The following is a 15,930-nucleotide window of genomic DNA, read 5'->3' as shown; positions in this document are numbered from 1 at the left end:
AATTATAGCGGAAGCGTGCAAGTAATTAAAATTGCAGATTAGCTTAACCAATTGTTTATTTAACCTGGAAAACATCAATACGATATGACCTGCAAGACCTTTATAAAAATAATTACTACTTAATTACTATAGTACGAAACACAATTATGTCGGAGGACTATGTTACGCGTAAATACACCAACACTTGTTCAAATTACGATCAAGTCAAAAGGAAAATGCTATCAAATACCACCACTATTGCTGTCGCAATGTCTGCAAAAGTACCTGTCACTTTAAGAACTTGACAACATCGAAAATATCAAATACTTAATATGAAATTATTTACTATTGATAGAATGGACAACTTATTTAAGTCATATCCATATTATGGGAGTAAATATCTCGGCTTCCAATCACACGGCGCCATGTGAGCAAGAAGAAAATCTTAAATATGGATATTAATTGAGTCCATTTATTTAGCAAATTAATTGACACTAAAGATAAAGATATTATCTTTATTTAAAAAGATCATATCACCAATTAAGATACTAGCCTAATTTGGAGATATCATCATCAATTAGTGATTTGATCAAATCTCTACAATTTGAGGAAATAATATATTAGAGATTATTTTTTGAAAAACCCTAGAACTCTATAAATACATGACTACATTCAACACATAAGGTAATTCAAAACTCAATTTCAAAACCCTACAAAAATCCCAGTTTGATTTTACAGGAATCAAGTAAGAGAGAAAATGAAGTTCTAGAGACAAAGGATCTTCAAGCGAATATTATTGCGTGAAAACATTTGCACAAGCAAATATAATGAGGTTATTTGTTACCATTTGATAGCATTTCCCACAAGATAATGTTGGAGAACAAAATCATCCGAACACAATTTACACTTTTGGTTTTCATTTTATGTGACGGTACTCAAAACCATCAGGTTATAAAAAATAAGATGTGGTTATATTATTTGTTATTTTCTATTTTAGTAATTTATAGTGATTCTTTGGTATAATCATATTGTCAGGAATTTTGAGTACAAGCGCCTACTTGGTCAAGTATGAAGATTATTATTTGTATATGAACTCCTACAATTTCTTAGAAGGAGGTGAAGAAAACAATGGTTTAATAATACTCAAATTTTCGTTTTTGTTTTAGAATTTTCAAATTTCGCTTCTTTTCCCCGATGGCCACGTGGTCGGAAAATGGACTCTAACTCTCTCTCTCTCTCTCTCTCTCTCTCCGATGTCCTATATATAAGCATGAATGAAAAGTCGAGTTTGAAAAGCACAGGAGCTTTGTACAGCAAGGAGAAAAGAGAGAACTATCCAACCCTCTCAAACAAATCCAACTTCTCCATCACTCACCATTCAAATTCGGAACTTTCTTTTCTATTAATACACAATAATCCATTTCTGCTCTTTCGTTGGCTCGCAAATCCTCCTTAAGGTAAGAATTCCCCCTTCATTCTATAAATGATCTCCTTTTCGCTCTTCTTTTTATTCTTGTAGTTTGTTTGTTTGGTGTTTGGTCTGTGAGGAGGCACAAATGGTAAAAGTTTCTTTCTTGGGTGAAAGTTGGTTTTTTTTAATGCTCTTCTGATGAACTGGGTGTTGTGGGTTTTGATCTTAATCTCATGGGAATGTGCTTGTTTTCCAGTGATTTTTGTTTGAATTTTAGCTCTCTGGTAATGGGTTTTGTGGATCCCTGCTCTTTGTTTAATGGGTTTGTATGCCGGGTTTGATCCAAGATGGTTAATAAATTAATCATTTTATGTGGAAATGGTATCAAAATGGAATAGAATCCTCTGTTGAGTGATGTTTGTTTGTCCTTTTTCTTAGAAACTAAGAATTTTTGGTAATGGGTTCTGTAGATTTGTGGTATTTTTCAATGGGTTCTATATCAGTATAAAATGAGACCATTCTTGGCGATAGGACTATACTGTTTATATCTTACCTTAACTTGTTTACATTGGTAGATTTTACCATATAGACAATGAGTGCTATTAGAAGAAAATGGATTTCATGGGCTTTCATTGTTTGAAAACAGTTGCAGTTTCATCCGGATGTATACCTGATATTCTTGTAGGTTTTATAGATCTAAGCTGTTTTCATATTAGGATTGTCTGATGATGGATTCTTATTCATGTTTGGGATAATTTAACTGCATGATTACATTGATAAAAGCTGGATTTAGTACCTTCTGTGATGCTTTTCTGTTATACAAGGCATTGCCAGATATGAAATATTCACTGAATCTCATTCTTTCTCTTTTTTCTCAGGAGTCCAAAATCTCTGGGTTGATAAAACCCTCTGTTGTCAAATGGGAATTTCCTTTTCCTGCCCATTTGCTGAGCACACCGATTTGGAAAGTGGGTTAGAATCAATAATTGTAAAGTCCATCAGCTTTGGGGATGATGAAGTGAAAACTCCAGTTAGATCAGTCAGTTTCAAAAGTGGTGATACAGAACCCACAATAATGAAATCTTTAGGCTCTGGAAAGATGACACTAGAAACTTCTGTTAGCTTTAAAGGGAACGAGTTAGAGAAAATGGTACGGGTTAAGGTTCCTTCGTTAGAAAAGAGCATGAGCACCGCTTCACTGAGTCCCCTTATCAAAGAAATGAACATTGCACCAATCAGCCCCATCAGCAAAGAGATGAACATTCAATCCCCAAGGTCAGATAGTTCGCCGGGGATTATCCAACCCTTGCAATTTCCACATCCTGCCAGCCCCAAACACATGGCCGCAATTAAATTGCAAAAAGTATACAAAAGCTTCCGAACCAGACGAAAGCTAGCAGATTGTGCAGTTCTTGTTGAACAGAGCTGGTATGTATTTCATTGTCATGTGCTAATCTTGTCAATTTGTGCAAAAAAATTATGTGTTTCTATCTTATTTAATTCAAAATTTTGTAATAATATAGGTGGAAGCTTTTAGATTTCGCTGAGCTCAAGCGGAGTTCTATATCATTCTTTGAAATTGAGAAACATGAAACTGCCATCTCACGTTGGTCTAGAGCAAGGACCAGAGCTGCGAAGGTAACTTTTTAACAGATTTGTATGCTAGACTTCAAGTTTTTTGTAATTTGTTCAGAAAATTAAGCATGTCTTGGTCACTGCAGGTTGGGAAAGGCCTATCAAAGAATGAAAAAGCACAAAAACTTGCTCTGCAGCACTGGCTTGAAGCAGTAAGTTGATTGCATTTGAGTGTCATTTTTCCTTTTCTTTTATCTTTTATGAGCCATTACTGATCTCAATTCTTTATTATTACAGATTGACCCAAGGCATCGGTATGGACATAATCTACACTTTTATTACATTAAATGGCTCCATTGTCAGAGTAGAGAACCCTTCTTCTACTGGCTAGATATAGGAGAAGGGAAGGAAGTAAATCTTGTTGAAAAATGCCCTCGATCAAAACTTCAACAGCAGTGTATCAAGTATCTAGGACCGGTGAGCCTTTATGTCCTTATTTATAATCCTTCGATCTGTTTTTTCTTCCATTTCATTTGCTGATAATTATTCTGCTTAATATAGAAGGAAAGAAAGGCCTACGAAGTTGTTGTGGAGGATGGAAAATTCTTCTATAAGCAATCAGGGCAGGTCCTCCATACAACTGAAGAATTCAATGATTCCAAATGGATTTTTGTCCTTAGTGCTTCTAGAACCTTATATGTTGGCAAGAAAAAGAAGGGGACATTTCAGCATTCAAGTTTTTTGGCTGGAGGAGCCACATCTGCTGCTGGGAGATTAGTTGTTGAACATGGCATCATTAAGGTATGGATATAATACAAAAAAACTTGTAAAATCTTCTTCCTCTTTCCATACATACCATTGTTTTGATGCTTAACTTTAGATATTGCCGTTGTATCTAACATTGGTTTCTTGTGACTTTCTACAGGCAGTTTGGCCTCACAGTGGGCATTATCGCCCTACAGAAGAAAATTTCAGAGACTTTGTCTCATTCCTCGAAGAGAGCAAGGTGGATCTCACAGATGTTAAGGTATGTAGAAAATAGAACTTATATTCTTTTGCGATGATTTGATATACTTCAAGAGAAAATAAGTGGAAACATTTTTACTGAAGAAGCCCACTTTTCTGTTATATTCAGTTAACTCCGATTGAGGAGGAAGAGGAAGGTTCACTTAGCAAGAAAAGAAGCAGTGCTCATATTAGATGCAACTCATCTGAAGGAGACTTCATTGAAAGTGTATGTGAGTTAAAGACCAAAGAAACCATTGTTGAAGACTTGACTCGCGAGGAGACTGATTCAATGGTACAAGCTGCTGCTGCAATGGATTCTCATATGTCAAGCCGGCTCTGCAGTGTTAGTAGAAAATTGTCTAATCTGGCAATACCAAACAGGGAAAGATTTTTTGAGACGAGTGAAACTCAACCTGCTGCTTCAAGTTGCAGTAGTATACCTGTAGGATCTCCAGTGGATGCTTATGAAACAGCAGAAGAAAATCTCTCATCAGAACAAGATTACATGATTCCAAAGAAGAACTTGTTTGAAGAAAACCATGAAGAGACTGAGGAAGAAGACATTCCTCAAGAATCAATTCTCAAGAGGATTAACTCACACAAAGGAATGAAATCATTTCAACTGGGAAAGCAGTTGTCATGCAAATGGACAACAGGAGCTGGACCTCGCATTGGTTGTGTGAGGGACTATCCCTCAGAGCTCCAGTTTCGAGCTTTGGAGCATGTCAGCTTGTCCCCAAGAAGCGCAGCCCGTTTGAGATCATACTTCTCTCCTCGGATCACTAGCGGTTTGAGTCCAAGGGTGCTGACGCCAACAGAATGTGGCGGGGAGATGGAAGCAATCATAAGCTTGCCGGCACTTGGGAGATTGAAAAGCATTCACCATTCTAGAACTCAGTCCTCCCAACTTTTTACAGGAAGTAGAGCAAGCACAATTGCTAATGTCTCATGACTGAAAATAGATTTCTTTATTTCTTTTGCTTTTTCTTTTTATCAATATTAATTTATTCTTTTGTGTAAATAGAAAAGATGATATAAGAATTCTTTGTCATTCTTTTCCTACACAAATCATGTATACAGTTTTTTCGCTAGTTCATCTTGTAAAAAAAGGAGATGACAAATTGTAGGATTTTGGTGGGTTCGATGCCCTTTTAATACAAAAGAAGATTCAAATTTTTTCTTTTTCCTTAGTTTTATTTTGGTGGGTTTGATGCCCTTTTAAATTGTGTTGCTGTTTATGGACGCGAAACACAGATGCCGTCCTTCTACAATAAATAAATTATACAAAAGAACAAAAAAGGGCAACGAAAAACCATACACGCAAAACATTTTATGGTGGGGTTGGGCATGCCTCAAATAGCAAACTAAACATTACTGTGATGGTCATTACTAACCACTCGTCACTCGTGGAGCCTTCCATTCACTCACACTGATTACTAACTTCTTTTGACATGTTATCCACTCCATCAAAGATCACATAAATAGGCAAAATGGCCATCTCAAATCAGAGCCTCAAGTTTTTTACTGAATTGGAAGTTAAAGCTTCACACTTTGAGCATCAAGTTTTTACCTTGCAGGACTATCTCCCATTTCCTTTGTGGCAGCCATGGAAGCTCTGAAAATTTCATCTATTCCTTCAGTCCAAATTCCATCTAAATTTGACAAAGCGCAATCCAAGAAACTCACTTCTTTCTGTTTTAATTCAATACCCAGTTCATCATTCTCATTAGTTCAAAGAAACATATCAACATTCAAGATTTTCACCACCATATCATCTTCTGTTTCAACTGAGCCTGCAAACCCACCTGAACTAGAGGTTGAAAATCGCACCCAACAAGAGAAATTTGATTGGTATGCCCAATGGTACCCATTGATGCCAGTTTGTGATCTTGACAAGAGGATGCCACATGCAAAGAAAGTTTTGGGTATTGATGTGGTGGTGTGGTGGGACAGAAATGAGAGTGCTTGGAAGGTATTTGATGATTCTTGTCCTCACAGATTGGCTCCATTGTCTGAAGGGAGAATTGATCAGTGGGGGAGGCTGCAGTGTGTTTATCATGGCTGGTGTTTTAATGGCTCTGGTGACTGCAAGTTCATCCCTCAAGCACCTGCTGATGGCCCTCCGGTAAAAAACCCTTGAATGAAAAATTTCATGCAAGTAGCAGATTGACAGTTTTGCTCACCTTCATACAAGTTAACTAGACTTCTAGAAGATGTCATATAATACCATAGTTTTGCATAATTCTAATGAACTTAAACAGAACAGTCATATTGTTCATTCAAGTTTGCGGAAGTGGTTTTATAAGAATAAACTGCAGTGCATGAATTATTTCTTTGACAAGATAACAGGATTGACCCTTCTAGCATACTATGCAGATTCACACATCCAAGAAAGCATGTGTAGCTGCTTATCCAAGTACTGTGCAGAATGGCATTGTGTGGTTTTGGCCAAATTCCGATCCTCAATACAAAGATGTTCTTGCGGAGAAAAAACCTCCCTACATACCAGAACTAGATGATCCATCGTATTCTGGTTTAATGGGAAATAGAGAGATTCCTTACGGGTATGTAAAGATATATCTTTCAACCACTTTCTGATATAAAACTATTTTCTACTGAGGGAAAGGGATAATGCTCTTTTATAAGTAACCTTGTGAATCTGTATCCTGGTCTCATTTCCTCTTTCACGTCAAATAACTTTTAGGTGTATCCATATGTAAACATTTTCATATAACAGAATATGCAATTATTCTAGCTATATCAGCCAGATCCAGAAGATATGCTATAACTTTGCTTGATTTCTTAATTGCAATTCCAGGTATGAGGTCTTGATTGAAAATCTCATGGACCCTGCTCATGTTCCATATGCACATTATGGAATAATGCGAACGAATCAACCCAAAGGCAGATACATTTTTGTGGATCATTTTCATTTTTATTGAATTCAGTACGTTAATTTCTCGTTGTAACGTAGTAGGTTCAGATGACTTACACTTCATTAATTTACAGAGAAGGCTGATAGAGAAGGGGGCAGACCATTGGAATTGAGTGTTCAGAAGTTAGACATAAATGGTTTCATTGCAAAGCAGGAGTGGGGTCGCAGTAAATTTCTGCCACCATGTGTGTTCTACGCTTCTCCCCTTGATCCGGTTGACCAAGGTAATGGTGCTGCATCATCGGCTGGAACCAAAAAGGTAGTACAATATGTTGATTTACTTCTTGATTTTATATAAAGCTGACTGTTGCAGCTATACTTTCCTTTATTTTTGTTCACACCCTTTATCTTTGTATTCCTTTGTTCATCTATTTATGTGTATGCTGATTTGTGTAGGTGTCATCAGCCCAGCGGAGAGCTCTTCTAATTTTTATCTGCATTCCGGTTAGTCCAGGTAATAGCAGATTGATATGGACCTTCCCAAGAAACTTTGGCGTTTGGATTGATAAGATTGTTCCACGATGGATGTTTCATGTTGGACAAAACCTGATTTTGGACTCAGATTTGTATCTTCTTCATGTTGAGGTGAGTTCTAACTCTCTGTTGTATGAATTGAAGTTTAGGAATTATCTTGCATCTCACTTGCTGAATATGCAAGACATCACTTTTTCAGTTGACAAAGACCATGGTCTGGCTTTTTCTCGCAAAACGTTAAACTCGTTGCTAGATGGGCAATGAATGAGAAAACCTGGCAATTGTCAAGTGGATCTATTTACCCCCCACAACATCCCAAACACACACCCCTGAAAGTAATGCTTTTGGTATCAAGTTTTAGAAACAATAAGAGAAACACCCTATGGAGTTACTATGTGCAACCACATGATCATGGAAATAGTCTTAGGTCAATATTTTAATGCATGTGGTCTTGTATGACTCTTGAGTTCTTCCTACAGGAACGTAAGATAATGGATGCTGGCCCCAGCCAGTGGCAGAAAGCATGTTTTGTGCCTACAAAGTCGGATGCCCTTGTGGTTGGTTTCAGAAAATGGTTAATCAAGTATGCTGGTGGTCAGGTAGATTGGAGAGGCAAGTTCAGTGGGGCTCTTCCCCCCACTCCCCCAAGAGAACAGTTGTTGGACAGGTAACTTACATACAACTATGAAAGAGGATTCGAACTTTTGTTGTTTACTTCTTAGTTTCAGAAAATTGGAACCATTTAACTCCTTGCCTGTCAAATTTTGATAGCAGATCCTTACAGAGGTCTTGGAAATGCTAAAAATTGGTGGTGTTGCGATAATGTTAACTCTATTAAAGTAGTGAAAGCTTATGTGGAAACAACTTTTCTATTAGTTGACAAGTTTTACAAACTGAACCAGCTAAAATACTTTGAAATCAATCTCTTTCAGTTTATTCTTGGCATTTTCAGGTAATCAAATGATATAGGAATTTCTGGCACATTGATTAAAAATTTGCCGTTTGTCTTGCCATTTTGCCACATACATTGTTGGACACAAGCATTTGTTTTATTTGGTTGTGTTGGGATCCTTAGAACTAACTTGGAGTGTGTTAAAAGTCATATCGTTGAATGATAAGGGAGGTTTTGCACAACCTTCTCAGGTACTGGTCCCATGTGGTGAGCTGCAGCAGTTGCAGTGCAGCACACAAAGGTCTGAGGGTGCTGGAAGTTGTGTTGCAGGTCGTCTCTTTTTCTTTAGTTGGAATTGTTGCTGCAACCAAGCAGGCTGCGTTATCAGTGGCTGCAAGAACTACGCTAGTTGCAATGGCTATACTATCCTTTGCAGCTTCAAAATGGTTGGCTCACTTTATCTACAAACAGTTTCACTTCCACGACTACAACCATGCTCTTCGCTGAGATTCAAGTTCACTCACTGTTTAGATATAATGAAAACATTAAACACCCAATGGGGTAATGTAACTATGATATACATGTCAAGGTTTCATAACTATGATATACATTAATATAAGTTTGTAAAATAAAAAGAGTATCATGTGAAGATTATTTCTTTGCATTAGAAATTGAAAGAAAGGGTGCGGAGAGGAAGAGGTAGTTGTGTTTGTCTCTAGCTCAGAAGCATGAGAAAAATTTAGTCACAACGTGACGAGAGAGATAGAGAGAGTGAGTAAGAACCCGTTTCATACAAGTTTTTGTCCAGCACCACAGTTCCTTAATGTTAACACGAAACATAGATGCTCTGTATGTACCAAAACAAAAATTTGTCACCATCCATCTTGATAATTATTAACATCACAAATTGACAGTACCCCATTGTTTTTACCTCCACATCAAACGATCCCCTAATGGCTTTTTAGCTCCTCAAAGCAAATGGTCAAATTCCAAAACAAAGAAAATTAAAAGAATTTCAGAAAAAGATAAAGATAAATGAAATTGACAAGTGTCAAAATCCCATTTATTTTGAAAGGAGCCAAATCTTTTGCAAAAATTAACACAAAAACATATTAATACAAACAAAATTGGATTTACATCCACCCATTAGAGCAAAAACATTATTTACATGAGAGGATATGTAAAAATGAATTCACACTCCCGAATTTACATCTCCCCACACTCCCAGTGGCTTTTATTTTATCACATTGTTTGTAGAAGCACCATATCCACTTGTTCAAATTAGGCCCAAATAATATAATTTGGGCTCCAACAAATTTTGATTTACTGACGAGTGATGTGGCATTGCAAAGCAGTCCAAGTGACAATTTCACAAAGAGTCAAAGACAATCCACCCAACCAAAAGCTCCCGTCGCTTGTAGCAGAAGCTCTTCCACACTTGACATTAACATACAAACCACCGTCCTCGAAACTAAAGTAAACAAACCAGTAAAACCCAAGTCACATTTCCTTCCACAAGCCTCCCTCAGCAGATCTCCATCAACCAACCCTCCACAGCTCCAGTTTCACATCTCATGTAAGTAAATTTCTGTACTTTCCCATTCATTTCCACTCAAGTTCCTTCATTTTCTTCTACTTTCTCTCAATACCGACCAAAATTTAGTTCGTGCACTCCAAGATCTGATTGGTTTTACTACCTGAGTTTTCTTCAAAACTTATGAAAGAATCAAATCGGGCCACTGAGCCCATTGGGCAAAACCTGATAAAGCTCATAAGCAATCTCTGCTTCTCAGTGTTTGTGTTCTCAGTGCTTATAATCACTGTGATTGCCATCACCTACCAACCCCCAGATCCATGGCTGGAGTCAGCTCCAGCCTTAACAAAACTCTTCACTGAGTCTGAGAATGCCACTTTCAAGAATGACAATTCTATCCTCAAGACTGGTGAGGATTTACTTGCCCCTGCCGTGCCTCCGGCTTCGGAGGACCGCATCACCGAGGCGGTGATTGAGAAATCAGAAGCCAATATTACCAACTCTACCCCACCCCAATTGAATTGTGAGGATTTGGAGAGAGTGAATTGCTCGGACCCTCGAGCTTTGATTGCGGTGGAGAGGTTTAATTTGAGGCTCTTTAAGTCCATTGTGTTCTTGGAGTATCAGACACCGGTTAATGGGTCGAAACCGGACGAGTGTGATGTGTTGTGGAGGTTTAGGAACAAGAAGGAGAAGTCTTGGAGGAAGTATAGGGATTTTAGGAGGTTTAAGCTTGGATTTGGAGTGAATTGTACCTATAAGGTGGTCCATGCCGGAGGGTGGCATTCGGGTATTAATGCTCGAAGGCCGAGGAGGATTAGTAATAGCACTAGGGGTGCTAAAATAGCCCCATCAGTTCGTGACGAACAGATTAATGATACAATCCCAAGCTTGGGATCGGATACGAATTTTAGGAAGGGTAAGTACTTGTACTATTCACGTGGAGGGGATTATTGCAAAGGAATGAACCAATACCAATGGAGTTTCTTGTGTGGTTTAGGTGAGGCTATGTTTTTGAACAGGACATTTGTGATGGATCTGAGTGTATGCTTGGCAGCGAGTTATACTCCGAGTAATAAAGATAAGGAAGGGAAAGATTTTCGATATTACTTTGATTTTGAGCATCTTAAGGAGAGTGCCTCAATTGTGGAGGAGGGTGAATTTTTGAGAGATTGGAAGAAGTGGGATCGGAGCCATAAGAGGAAAGTGCCAGTTAAGAAGGTTGCGAGCCATAAGATCACACCAATGCAACTCAAGAAAGAAAAGAGCACGGTTATATGGAGGCAGTTTGATGGTCCGGAGCCAGAAAATTACTGGTACAGGGTGTGTGAAGGACAAGCTGCTAAGTACGTACAGAGGCCATGGCACGCTCTTTGGAAATCAAAGAGATTGATGAATATTGTTACAGAGATCAGCGGGCGAATGGACTGGGATTTTGATGCTGTTCATGTTGTGCGAGGAGAGAAGGCACAAAATAAGGACCTTTGGCCTCATTTGGATTATGATACATCCCCTGACATGCTTCTTGAGAAGGTAAAGAGGATGGTTCAGCCTTGGAGGAATCTGTATATAGCCACTAATGAACCGTTCTACAATTACTTTGATAAACTGAGGTCTCAGTACAAGGTTCATTTGCTTGATGATTACAAAGAACTGTGGAGTAATACAAGTGAGTGGTACAATGAGACTAGGATTTTAAACGATGGACGACCAGTTGAGTTTGATGGGTACATGAGGGTTGAAGTGGATACTGAGGTCCTTTACAGGGCAAAGACGCGTGTGGAAACGTTCTATAATTTAACCGGAGATTGCAAGGATGGAATCAACACATGCTGACCAGGTTGGAGAGACCTCTAGTTGCTTATTTCATATTTTGATTCACATTTCTGAGTGATACTGTGGAATTCAGGTCAGGCTTATCGTTGTATTTGCTTGTTCTTTTATTGTATTAATGGTTGGAAATTCAAAGCCTGTATTGTACAATAGATTCAACTCATTTCGACATCCACATCAATTTATCTCTTACGAGCTCTAGTATAATGTCCATCTTCCCGAATATAAATTACCTGCCATTATCTTTTCTCTTTGATTTTCCTTCACATGTGACACAATTATTTGCGCATGAGTGGAGGCCTAAGTGGATACAACACATTTAAATTTCTCTGGAACTGCAGAGAATGAGTTGTGTGCCTCACATATGACACTTATCTTTGAACTTTTTGCGTTGGTATTACTCAGGAAATGCCTAGTATAGATTTATAATGTTCTGCTTTCTCTTCAAATACCGTATCATTCCTGAAAGTCATCATTGGCGACTAGTTTTGCAAAATGCTTAAACAGTTGGTAGTTTGATGCATATGGACTGAATCAAGCTGTAAATGCATCAATCTATTAGCAATGAATCATTTCATCCCTTAACTACATGCACATGGAGAGTTTTCTAGAGGGGAATATCTTGAAAGGCAGCAGATGCACTTTGATTTTGCTTATGTACCGGAAAACTGAAGTTGTAAAATTGCTCTTTTCCCTTGCTCAAACATTGTTCATCAAGTTTGAAAACCAGAAACACTTTGTTTATGCAGACACAGCTTTCCTTTTCGCTTTCTCTTTGTTGTATACTTGCATTCAGAAAGTTGTAAATAGAGATATACCATGAGGGAAAGGAAAATAGTCTTATATCAATTACATTCACAATCATAATTGGTATGCCGAATCCATATATTGCATAATCCTGAGAGACAAATTTGACCATAGAAAGTCAAATATATGATTAATTCGACCCTTGCTTTTCATCTAAACAATTCATTTTTCAAGTCAGTCTTAGTTCATTAGTGCATCAAGCCCTTTTATGATTAGCATGGTTTTCTTCCACATTCCAGCTTTGGGTTGGTGCCACTTGATTATGCAAAGGTATGTATTCCTGCAGGGGAAAAATAAATAAAAAAACCAATGAAATGCCTTCTAGTCAAAACAAAAATAATGAAACCAAGATAATTTAACAATTACAAAACAGGGCAGTTTTGATATGGAAGGAATAGTATAAAAGGAGAGTATATATGTATATCAGTACCTCCATCCTCTGTATCAGCTCTTGAGCAGTTTTTGCAGATATGACAATGTTCCTTGCAGATAAATTAATAAATCCTTCTTCCACGCCTTTGTCAAACAGACGAAGCAAGCAATCATAATACCCATCAATATTTAAGAGACCCACCTGATTTTGCAACCAAAATATGTGGTAGTGGTTAATATGTTGATGTCCTTTTTTCGGAAAATTGGTTAACATGTTAACGTCATAAGTTACAATCCTAAAATGTCATAAATTTGGAAAAAGGTTCATTGTCATTTTCATTTGCCATGACTTACTCACTAAGTTATGCTACAGTTAAACACCTATGTGCGAGGCTATTGATGATTTATGACTGTTAATTCATATCACGGAATCTCATTAACAATTAGAAATCGCCCACGTATGCGACCTTATCAAAATCTTTTACTTTATTTCAACTCTACTTGTCCCATAATTTGTGTAAGAATAATTTTTTGGGTGGAAAGTGCAAGAATGATTATGAAATGATTGGTGTGACAAAGAGGACCATACTATCAGTACTAATAACGAATTTAGAAGGGGAAGAGTAAGCCTCAATTATGGGCCTATAAATTGTTGCCAAGTCTTATTCAGGGCCATCCCGATCTGACTTATAACCAAATACAGCCGAGTAGTTGGTACTCAATTTGGATGGCTTAATTAAGAAGTTTGAAAGCTCACGCACTAGAAGACTTTGCTTTAATAAAAACCATGAAGAAGGAAACCAAATTAATGCAAGTTAATATACCCAAAATAGTTTGAATTTAATTCACTTCCAACTGGAAGTTATCACATAATAAAAACCATGAAGAAGGAAACCAAATTAGAAAATCATGAAATGAGTGCGGTTTGTGGTGATTGTACGTATTTAAAGTTTATTTAAAGAGTCGAGTCGAGAATCCTATATTTTTCTTGTCTTGTAAAAAAGTAGAAATTGATTTTTTTTAATTTTTTATAAATATATATATAAAGAAAAATCTTCTTAAATACTTCAAAAGCCTATAAAGCAGCAAAAAAACGAAAGGCATACAATTCAAACATCTGGATAAATCTTTATCAATCGTATAATAGTTGCGATTCAACCTCGTTAGGTGCAATCCCATGAAAATCAAAATGAAGTGAAATATTGATTAAATGAAATCTAGGTCAAAGTTCATTTTTATTAATTTGTTTTTATTACACATAAAACAATGAGAGCACTCTAATAAAAACGTCATCATTCACTCATTTTATGCGTATGGTAAAGGATCTTATGGTCTTGTTATAATCATTCTGATGTGGAAAATTTGTTTAATTGATTGAGTCAGTATCGAAGGTCATGATCTAAATTGACTAAACAATAATATCATTAAGGGTCCCTATGGTCTAGGGTTATAGCTAACCAGTCTCTCGAGCAATTAATTATATGCTAAGACCTACAGTTCTTGCTAATACTGAAAACTTTTAATAGACAGATTGAAATGTTTCAAGGAAACATGCATTTTATGAATAATTGTTAAACTTACATGCGCATGCGGCATGCATCTTGTTCTTTTACATGCAGAGAATAAGAGAAGGAAAAAAAAACAGAGTAATAAGCTTACTGGTTTGTCATGGATTCCAAGCTGAGACCATGTTATCATCTCAAGCAACTCTTCCATGGTTCCATACCCACCTTCATATATATATATATATATATATATATGGATGGATTATCCAAAAGCCCAGAAAATTAAGAAGGATCAAAATGCATCATATATAGTATATACATGCAGAAAAACTTAACTACATCAGCAATGTTTACAGAAAACTCTTATATACATTTGTAACTTTAATTTAGTTTTTTAATAGTTGAAATATTAATTATATATACCAGGAAGTGCAATGAAAGCATCGGCTTGACGAGCCATCTCAGCCTTCCTTTCATGCATATCCGATACAATCAACACTTCTCCTACTGAATTGCCTGATATCTAATCAAATCAGTCACAGAATTTTAATTACTTCATTAATTAGCATATATTAATATAGTTAATTAGCAATACACAACAGAATTAAGGTTAGAAGAAGGAGAGTATGTATGGCTGGTACCTCAAGTGGAACAAGGGCTGTTGGGATAACTCTATAGCAAAAACCAAATTATTAATTAGTAAGATTAATCACTTAATTAATCAAAGATTCGTCCTACGTACCTATAGCATTAGCATATAATTAAGGAAGTAAGGATTGAGGTTTATTAATTATATACTTGATCTGGGCCTCATTGAATTAATTAGTCTTACCCAAGAACATGACATCCACCGTCATAAACTGTTTGTGAAACCAACCCCATCAGCCCTACACTTCCTCCTCCATACACCAAATCCATCTTCCTCTCCACCTGATCAAACTTAATTTCATTAATTTCCCTTGCTAATTGCAATCAAACCTCAAGTTATATCAATAACAAACAACTAAGACCAATTCATTTAAACCTGTGTGTGTATTTATATACTTGCCACATGAGTGTATTTGAGAGAGAGAGAGAGAGAGAGAGAGAATAGCAGAATTACCAGTTGAGTCCCAAGTTGAAGAGCTGCATCACTGAATATCTTTCTATGGCCTGAATTACTTCCACAGAAGACACACACCCTTTTGAACTTAACCATTAATTATAATATACTAGTTTCTACTTTCTAACTAAAGCTAGCTGTAGAGTTTCTTCACCTCCGATGGATATGGGATGCAAACAAGTTGGTTGATCACTACAATATATTCTTTTTGCTGAATAAGTCGCAGGCCTTCTAACAAGTCTATCGATCTCTCTCCACACACACATATATAGACACAAATATATATATATATATATATATATAGAGAGAGAGAGAGAGAGAGAGAGCACTATATACTAATTAAAAGTCTAATAAATAATTTAGAAATTGTACCGGTGGTACTGACACGTGAGAGTTGATGTTAACTGATATGGGCCCTGTACATGAAAATAATGCTAGTGTTATTCACTTTTCAGTCAAACAAGATTCTGCCTTTCTTACATTCTCTGTATTCTATATCTCAT

At 36.8% G+C, this 15,930-nt stretch overlaps 4 protein-coding genes across 4 annotated transcripts; 3 read left to right on the top strand and 1 right to left on the bottom strand.

Annotated features, from left to right (window-relative positions):
* Positions 1-1,269: 1,269 nt before the first annotated feature.
* Positions 1,270-5,149, top strand: LOC103344566 (calmodulin-binding family protein). Its single transcript, XM_008248192.3, has 8 exons — positions 1,270-1,436; positions 2,269-2,818; positions 2,914-3,028; positions 3,112-3,177; positions 3,263-3,442; positions 3,527-3,766; positions 3,891-3,992; positions 4,101-5,149. Exons 2-8 carry the CDS (start codon positions 2,310-2,312, stop codon positions 4,923-4,925), a joined length of 2,037 nt encoding a protein of 678 aa, XP_008246414.2. The 5' UTR covers positions 1,270-1,436; positions 2,269-2,309; the 3' UTR covers positions 4,926-5,149.
* Positions 5,150-5,457: 308 nt separating this feature from the next.
* On the top strand, positions 5,458-8,928 carry ACD1-LIKE (ACD1-like protein). Its single transcript, XM_008226595.2, has 7 exons — positions 5,458-6,098; positions 6,350-6,537; positions 6,792-6,877; positions 6,983-7,167; positions 7,305-7,493; positions 7,862-8,049; positions 8,526-8,928. Exons 1-7 carry the CDS (start codon positions 5,580-5,582, stop codon positions 8,779-8,781), a joined length of 1,611 nt encoding a protein of 536 aa, XP_008224817.2. The 5' UTR covers positions 5,458-5,579; the 3' UTR covers positions 8,782-8,928.
* Positions 8,929-9,632: 704 nt separating this feature from the next.
* Positions 9,633-11,848, top strand: SUB1 (calcium ion binding protein). The gene has a single exon (XM_008225559.2). It carries the CDS (start codon positions 9,992-9,994, stop codon positions 11,642-11,644), a length of 1,653 nt encoding a protein of 550 aa, XP_008223781.1. The 5' UTR covers positions 9,633-9,991; the 3' UTR covers positions 11,645-11,848.
* A 613-nt stretch (positions 11,849-12,461) lies between these two features.
* LOC103322317 (cytokinin riboside 5'-monophosphate phosphoribohydrolase LOG8-like) lies at positions 12,462-15,708 on the bottom strand. The gene is made up of 7 exons (XM_008224532.2): positions 15,428-15,708; positions 15,158-15,255; positions 14,967-14,997; positions 14,749-14,848; positions 14,480-14,550; positions 12,879-13,022; positions 12,462-12,728 (listed from the first exon to the last, which is right to left on the bottom strand). Exons 1-7 carry the CDS (start codon positions 15,521-15,523, stop codon positions 12,645-12,647), a joined length of 624 nt encoding a protein of 207 aa, XP_008222754.1. The 5' UTR covers positions 15,524-15,708; the 3' UTR covers positions 12,462-12,644.
* Positions 15,709-15,930: the final 222 nt, after the last annotated feature.

The sequence above is a fragment of the Prunus mume genome, linkage group LG1 (assembly GCF_029339155.1).
Source record: "Prunus mume cultivar Tortuosa linkage group LG1, ASM2933915v1, whole genome shotgun sequence".
Classification (NCBI taxonomy): Eukaryota; Viridiplantae; Streptophyta; class Magnoliopsida; order Rosales; family Rosaceae; genus Prunus; species Prunus mume.
Note: the sequence above shows the minus strand (reverse complement) of the source record. Positions and strands in the feature narration are given on the sequence as shown.

What these genes read in the sequence shown, in the direction of transcription:
- SUB1 (XM_008225559.2), top strand. Translation starts at nt 9,992, where the DNA reads ATGAAAGAATCAAATCGGGCCACTGAGCCCATTGGGCAAAACCTGATA.
- LOC103322317 (XM_008224532.2), bottom strand. Translation starts at nt 15,523, where the DNA reads ATGGTTAAGTTCAAAAGGGTGTGTGTCTTCTGTGGAAGTAATTCAGGC. An exon ending in GGTGGATGTCATGTTCTTGG is followed by an intron (nt 14,998 to 15,157) that starts GTAAGACTAATT and finishes TTTTTGCTATAG; the next exon opens with AGTTATCCCAACAGCCCTTG. An exon ending in AGCTGATACAGAGGATGGAG is followed by an intron (nt 12,729 to 12,878) that starts GTACTGATATAC and finishes TTTCCCCTGCAG; the next exon opens with GAATACATACCTTTGCATAA.
- ACD1-LIKE (XM_008226595.2), top strand. Translation starts at nt 5,580, where the DNA reads ATGGAAGCTCTGAAAATTTCATCTATTCCTTCAGTCCAAATTCCATCT. An exon ending in CACCTGCTGATGGCCCTCCG is followed by an intron (nt 6,099 to 6,349) that starts GTAAAAAACCCT and finishes CATACTATGCAG; the next exon opens with ATTCACACATCCAAGAAAGC. An exon ending in CATCGGCTGGAACCAAAAAG is followed by an intron (nt 7,168 to 7,304) that starts GTAGTACAATAT and finishes TGATTTGTGTAG; the next exon opens with GTGTCATCAGCCCAGCGGAG.
- LOC103344566 (XM_008248192.3), top strand. Translation starts at nt 2,310, where the DNA reads ATGGGAATTTCCTTTTCCTGCCCATTTGCTGAGCACACCGATTTGGAA. An exon ending in GTTCTTGTTGAACAGAGCTG is followed by an intron (nt 2,819 to 2,913) that starts GTATGTATTTCA and finishes GTAATAATATAG; the next exon opens with GTGGAAGCTTTTAGATTTCG. An exon ending in TGCAGCACTGGCTTGAAGCA is followed by an intron (nt 3,178 to 3,262) that starts GTAAGTTGATTG and finishes TTATTATTACAG; the next exon opens with ATTGACCCAAGGCATCGGTA.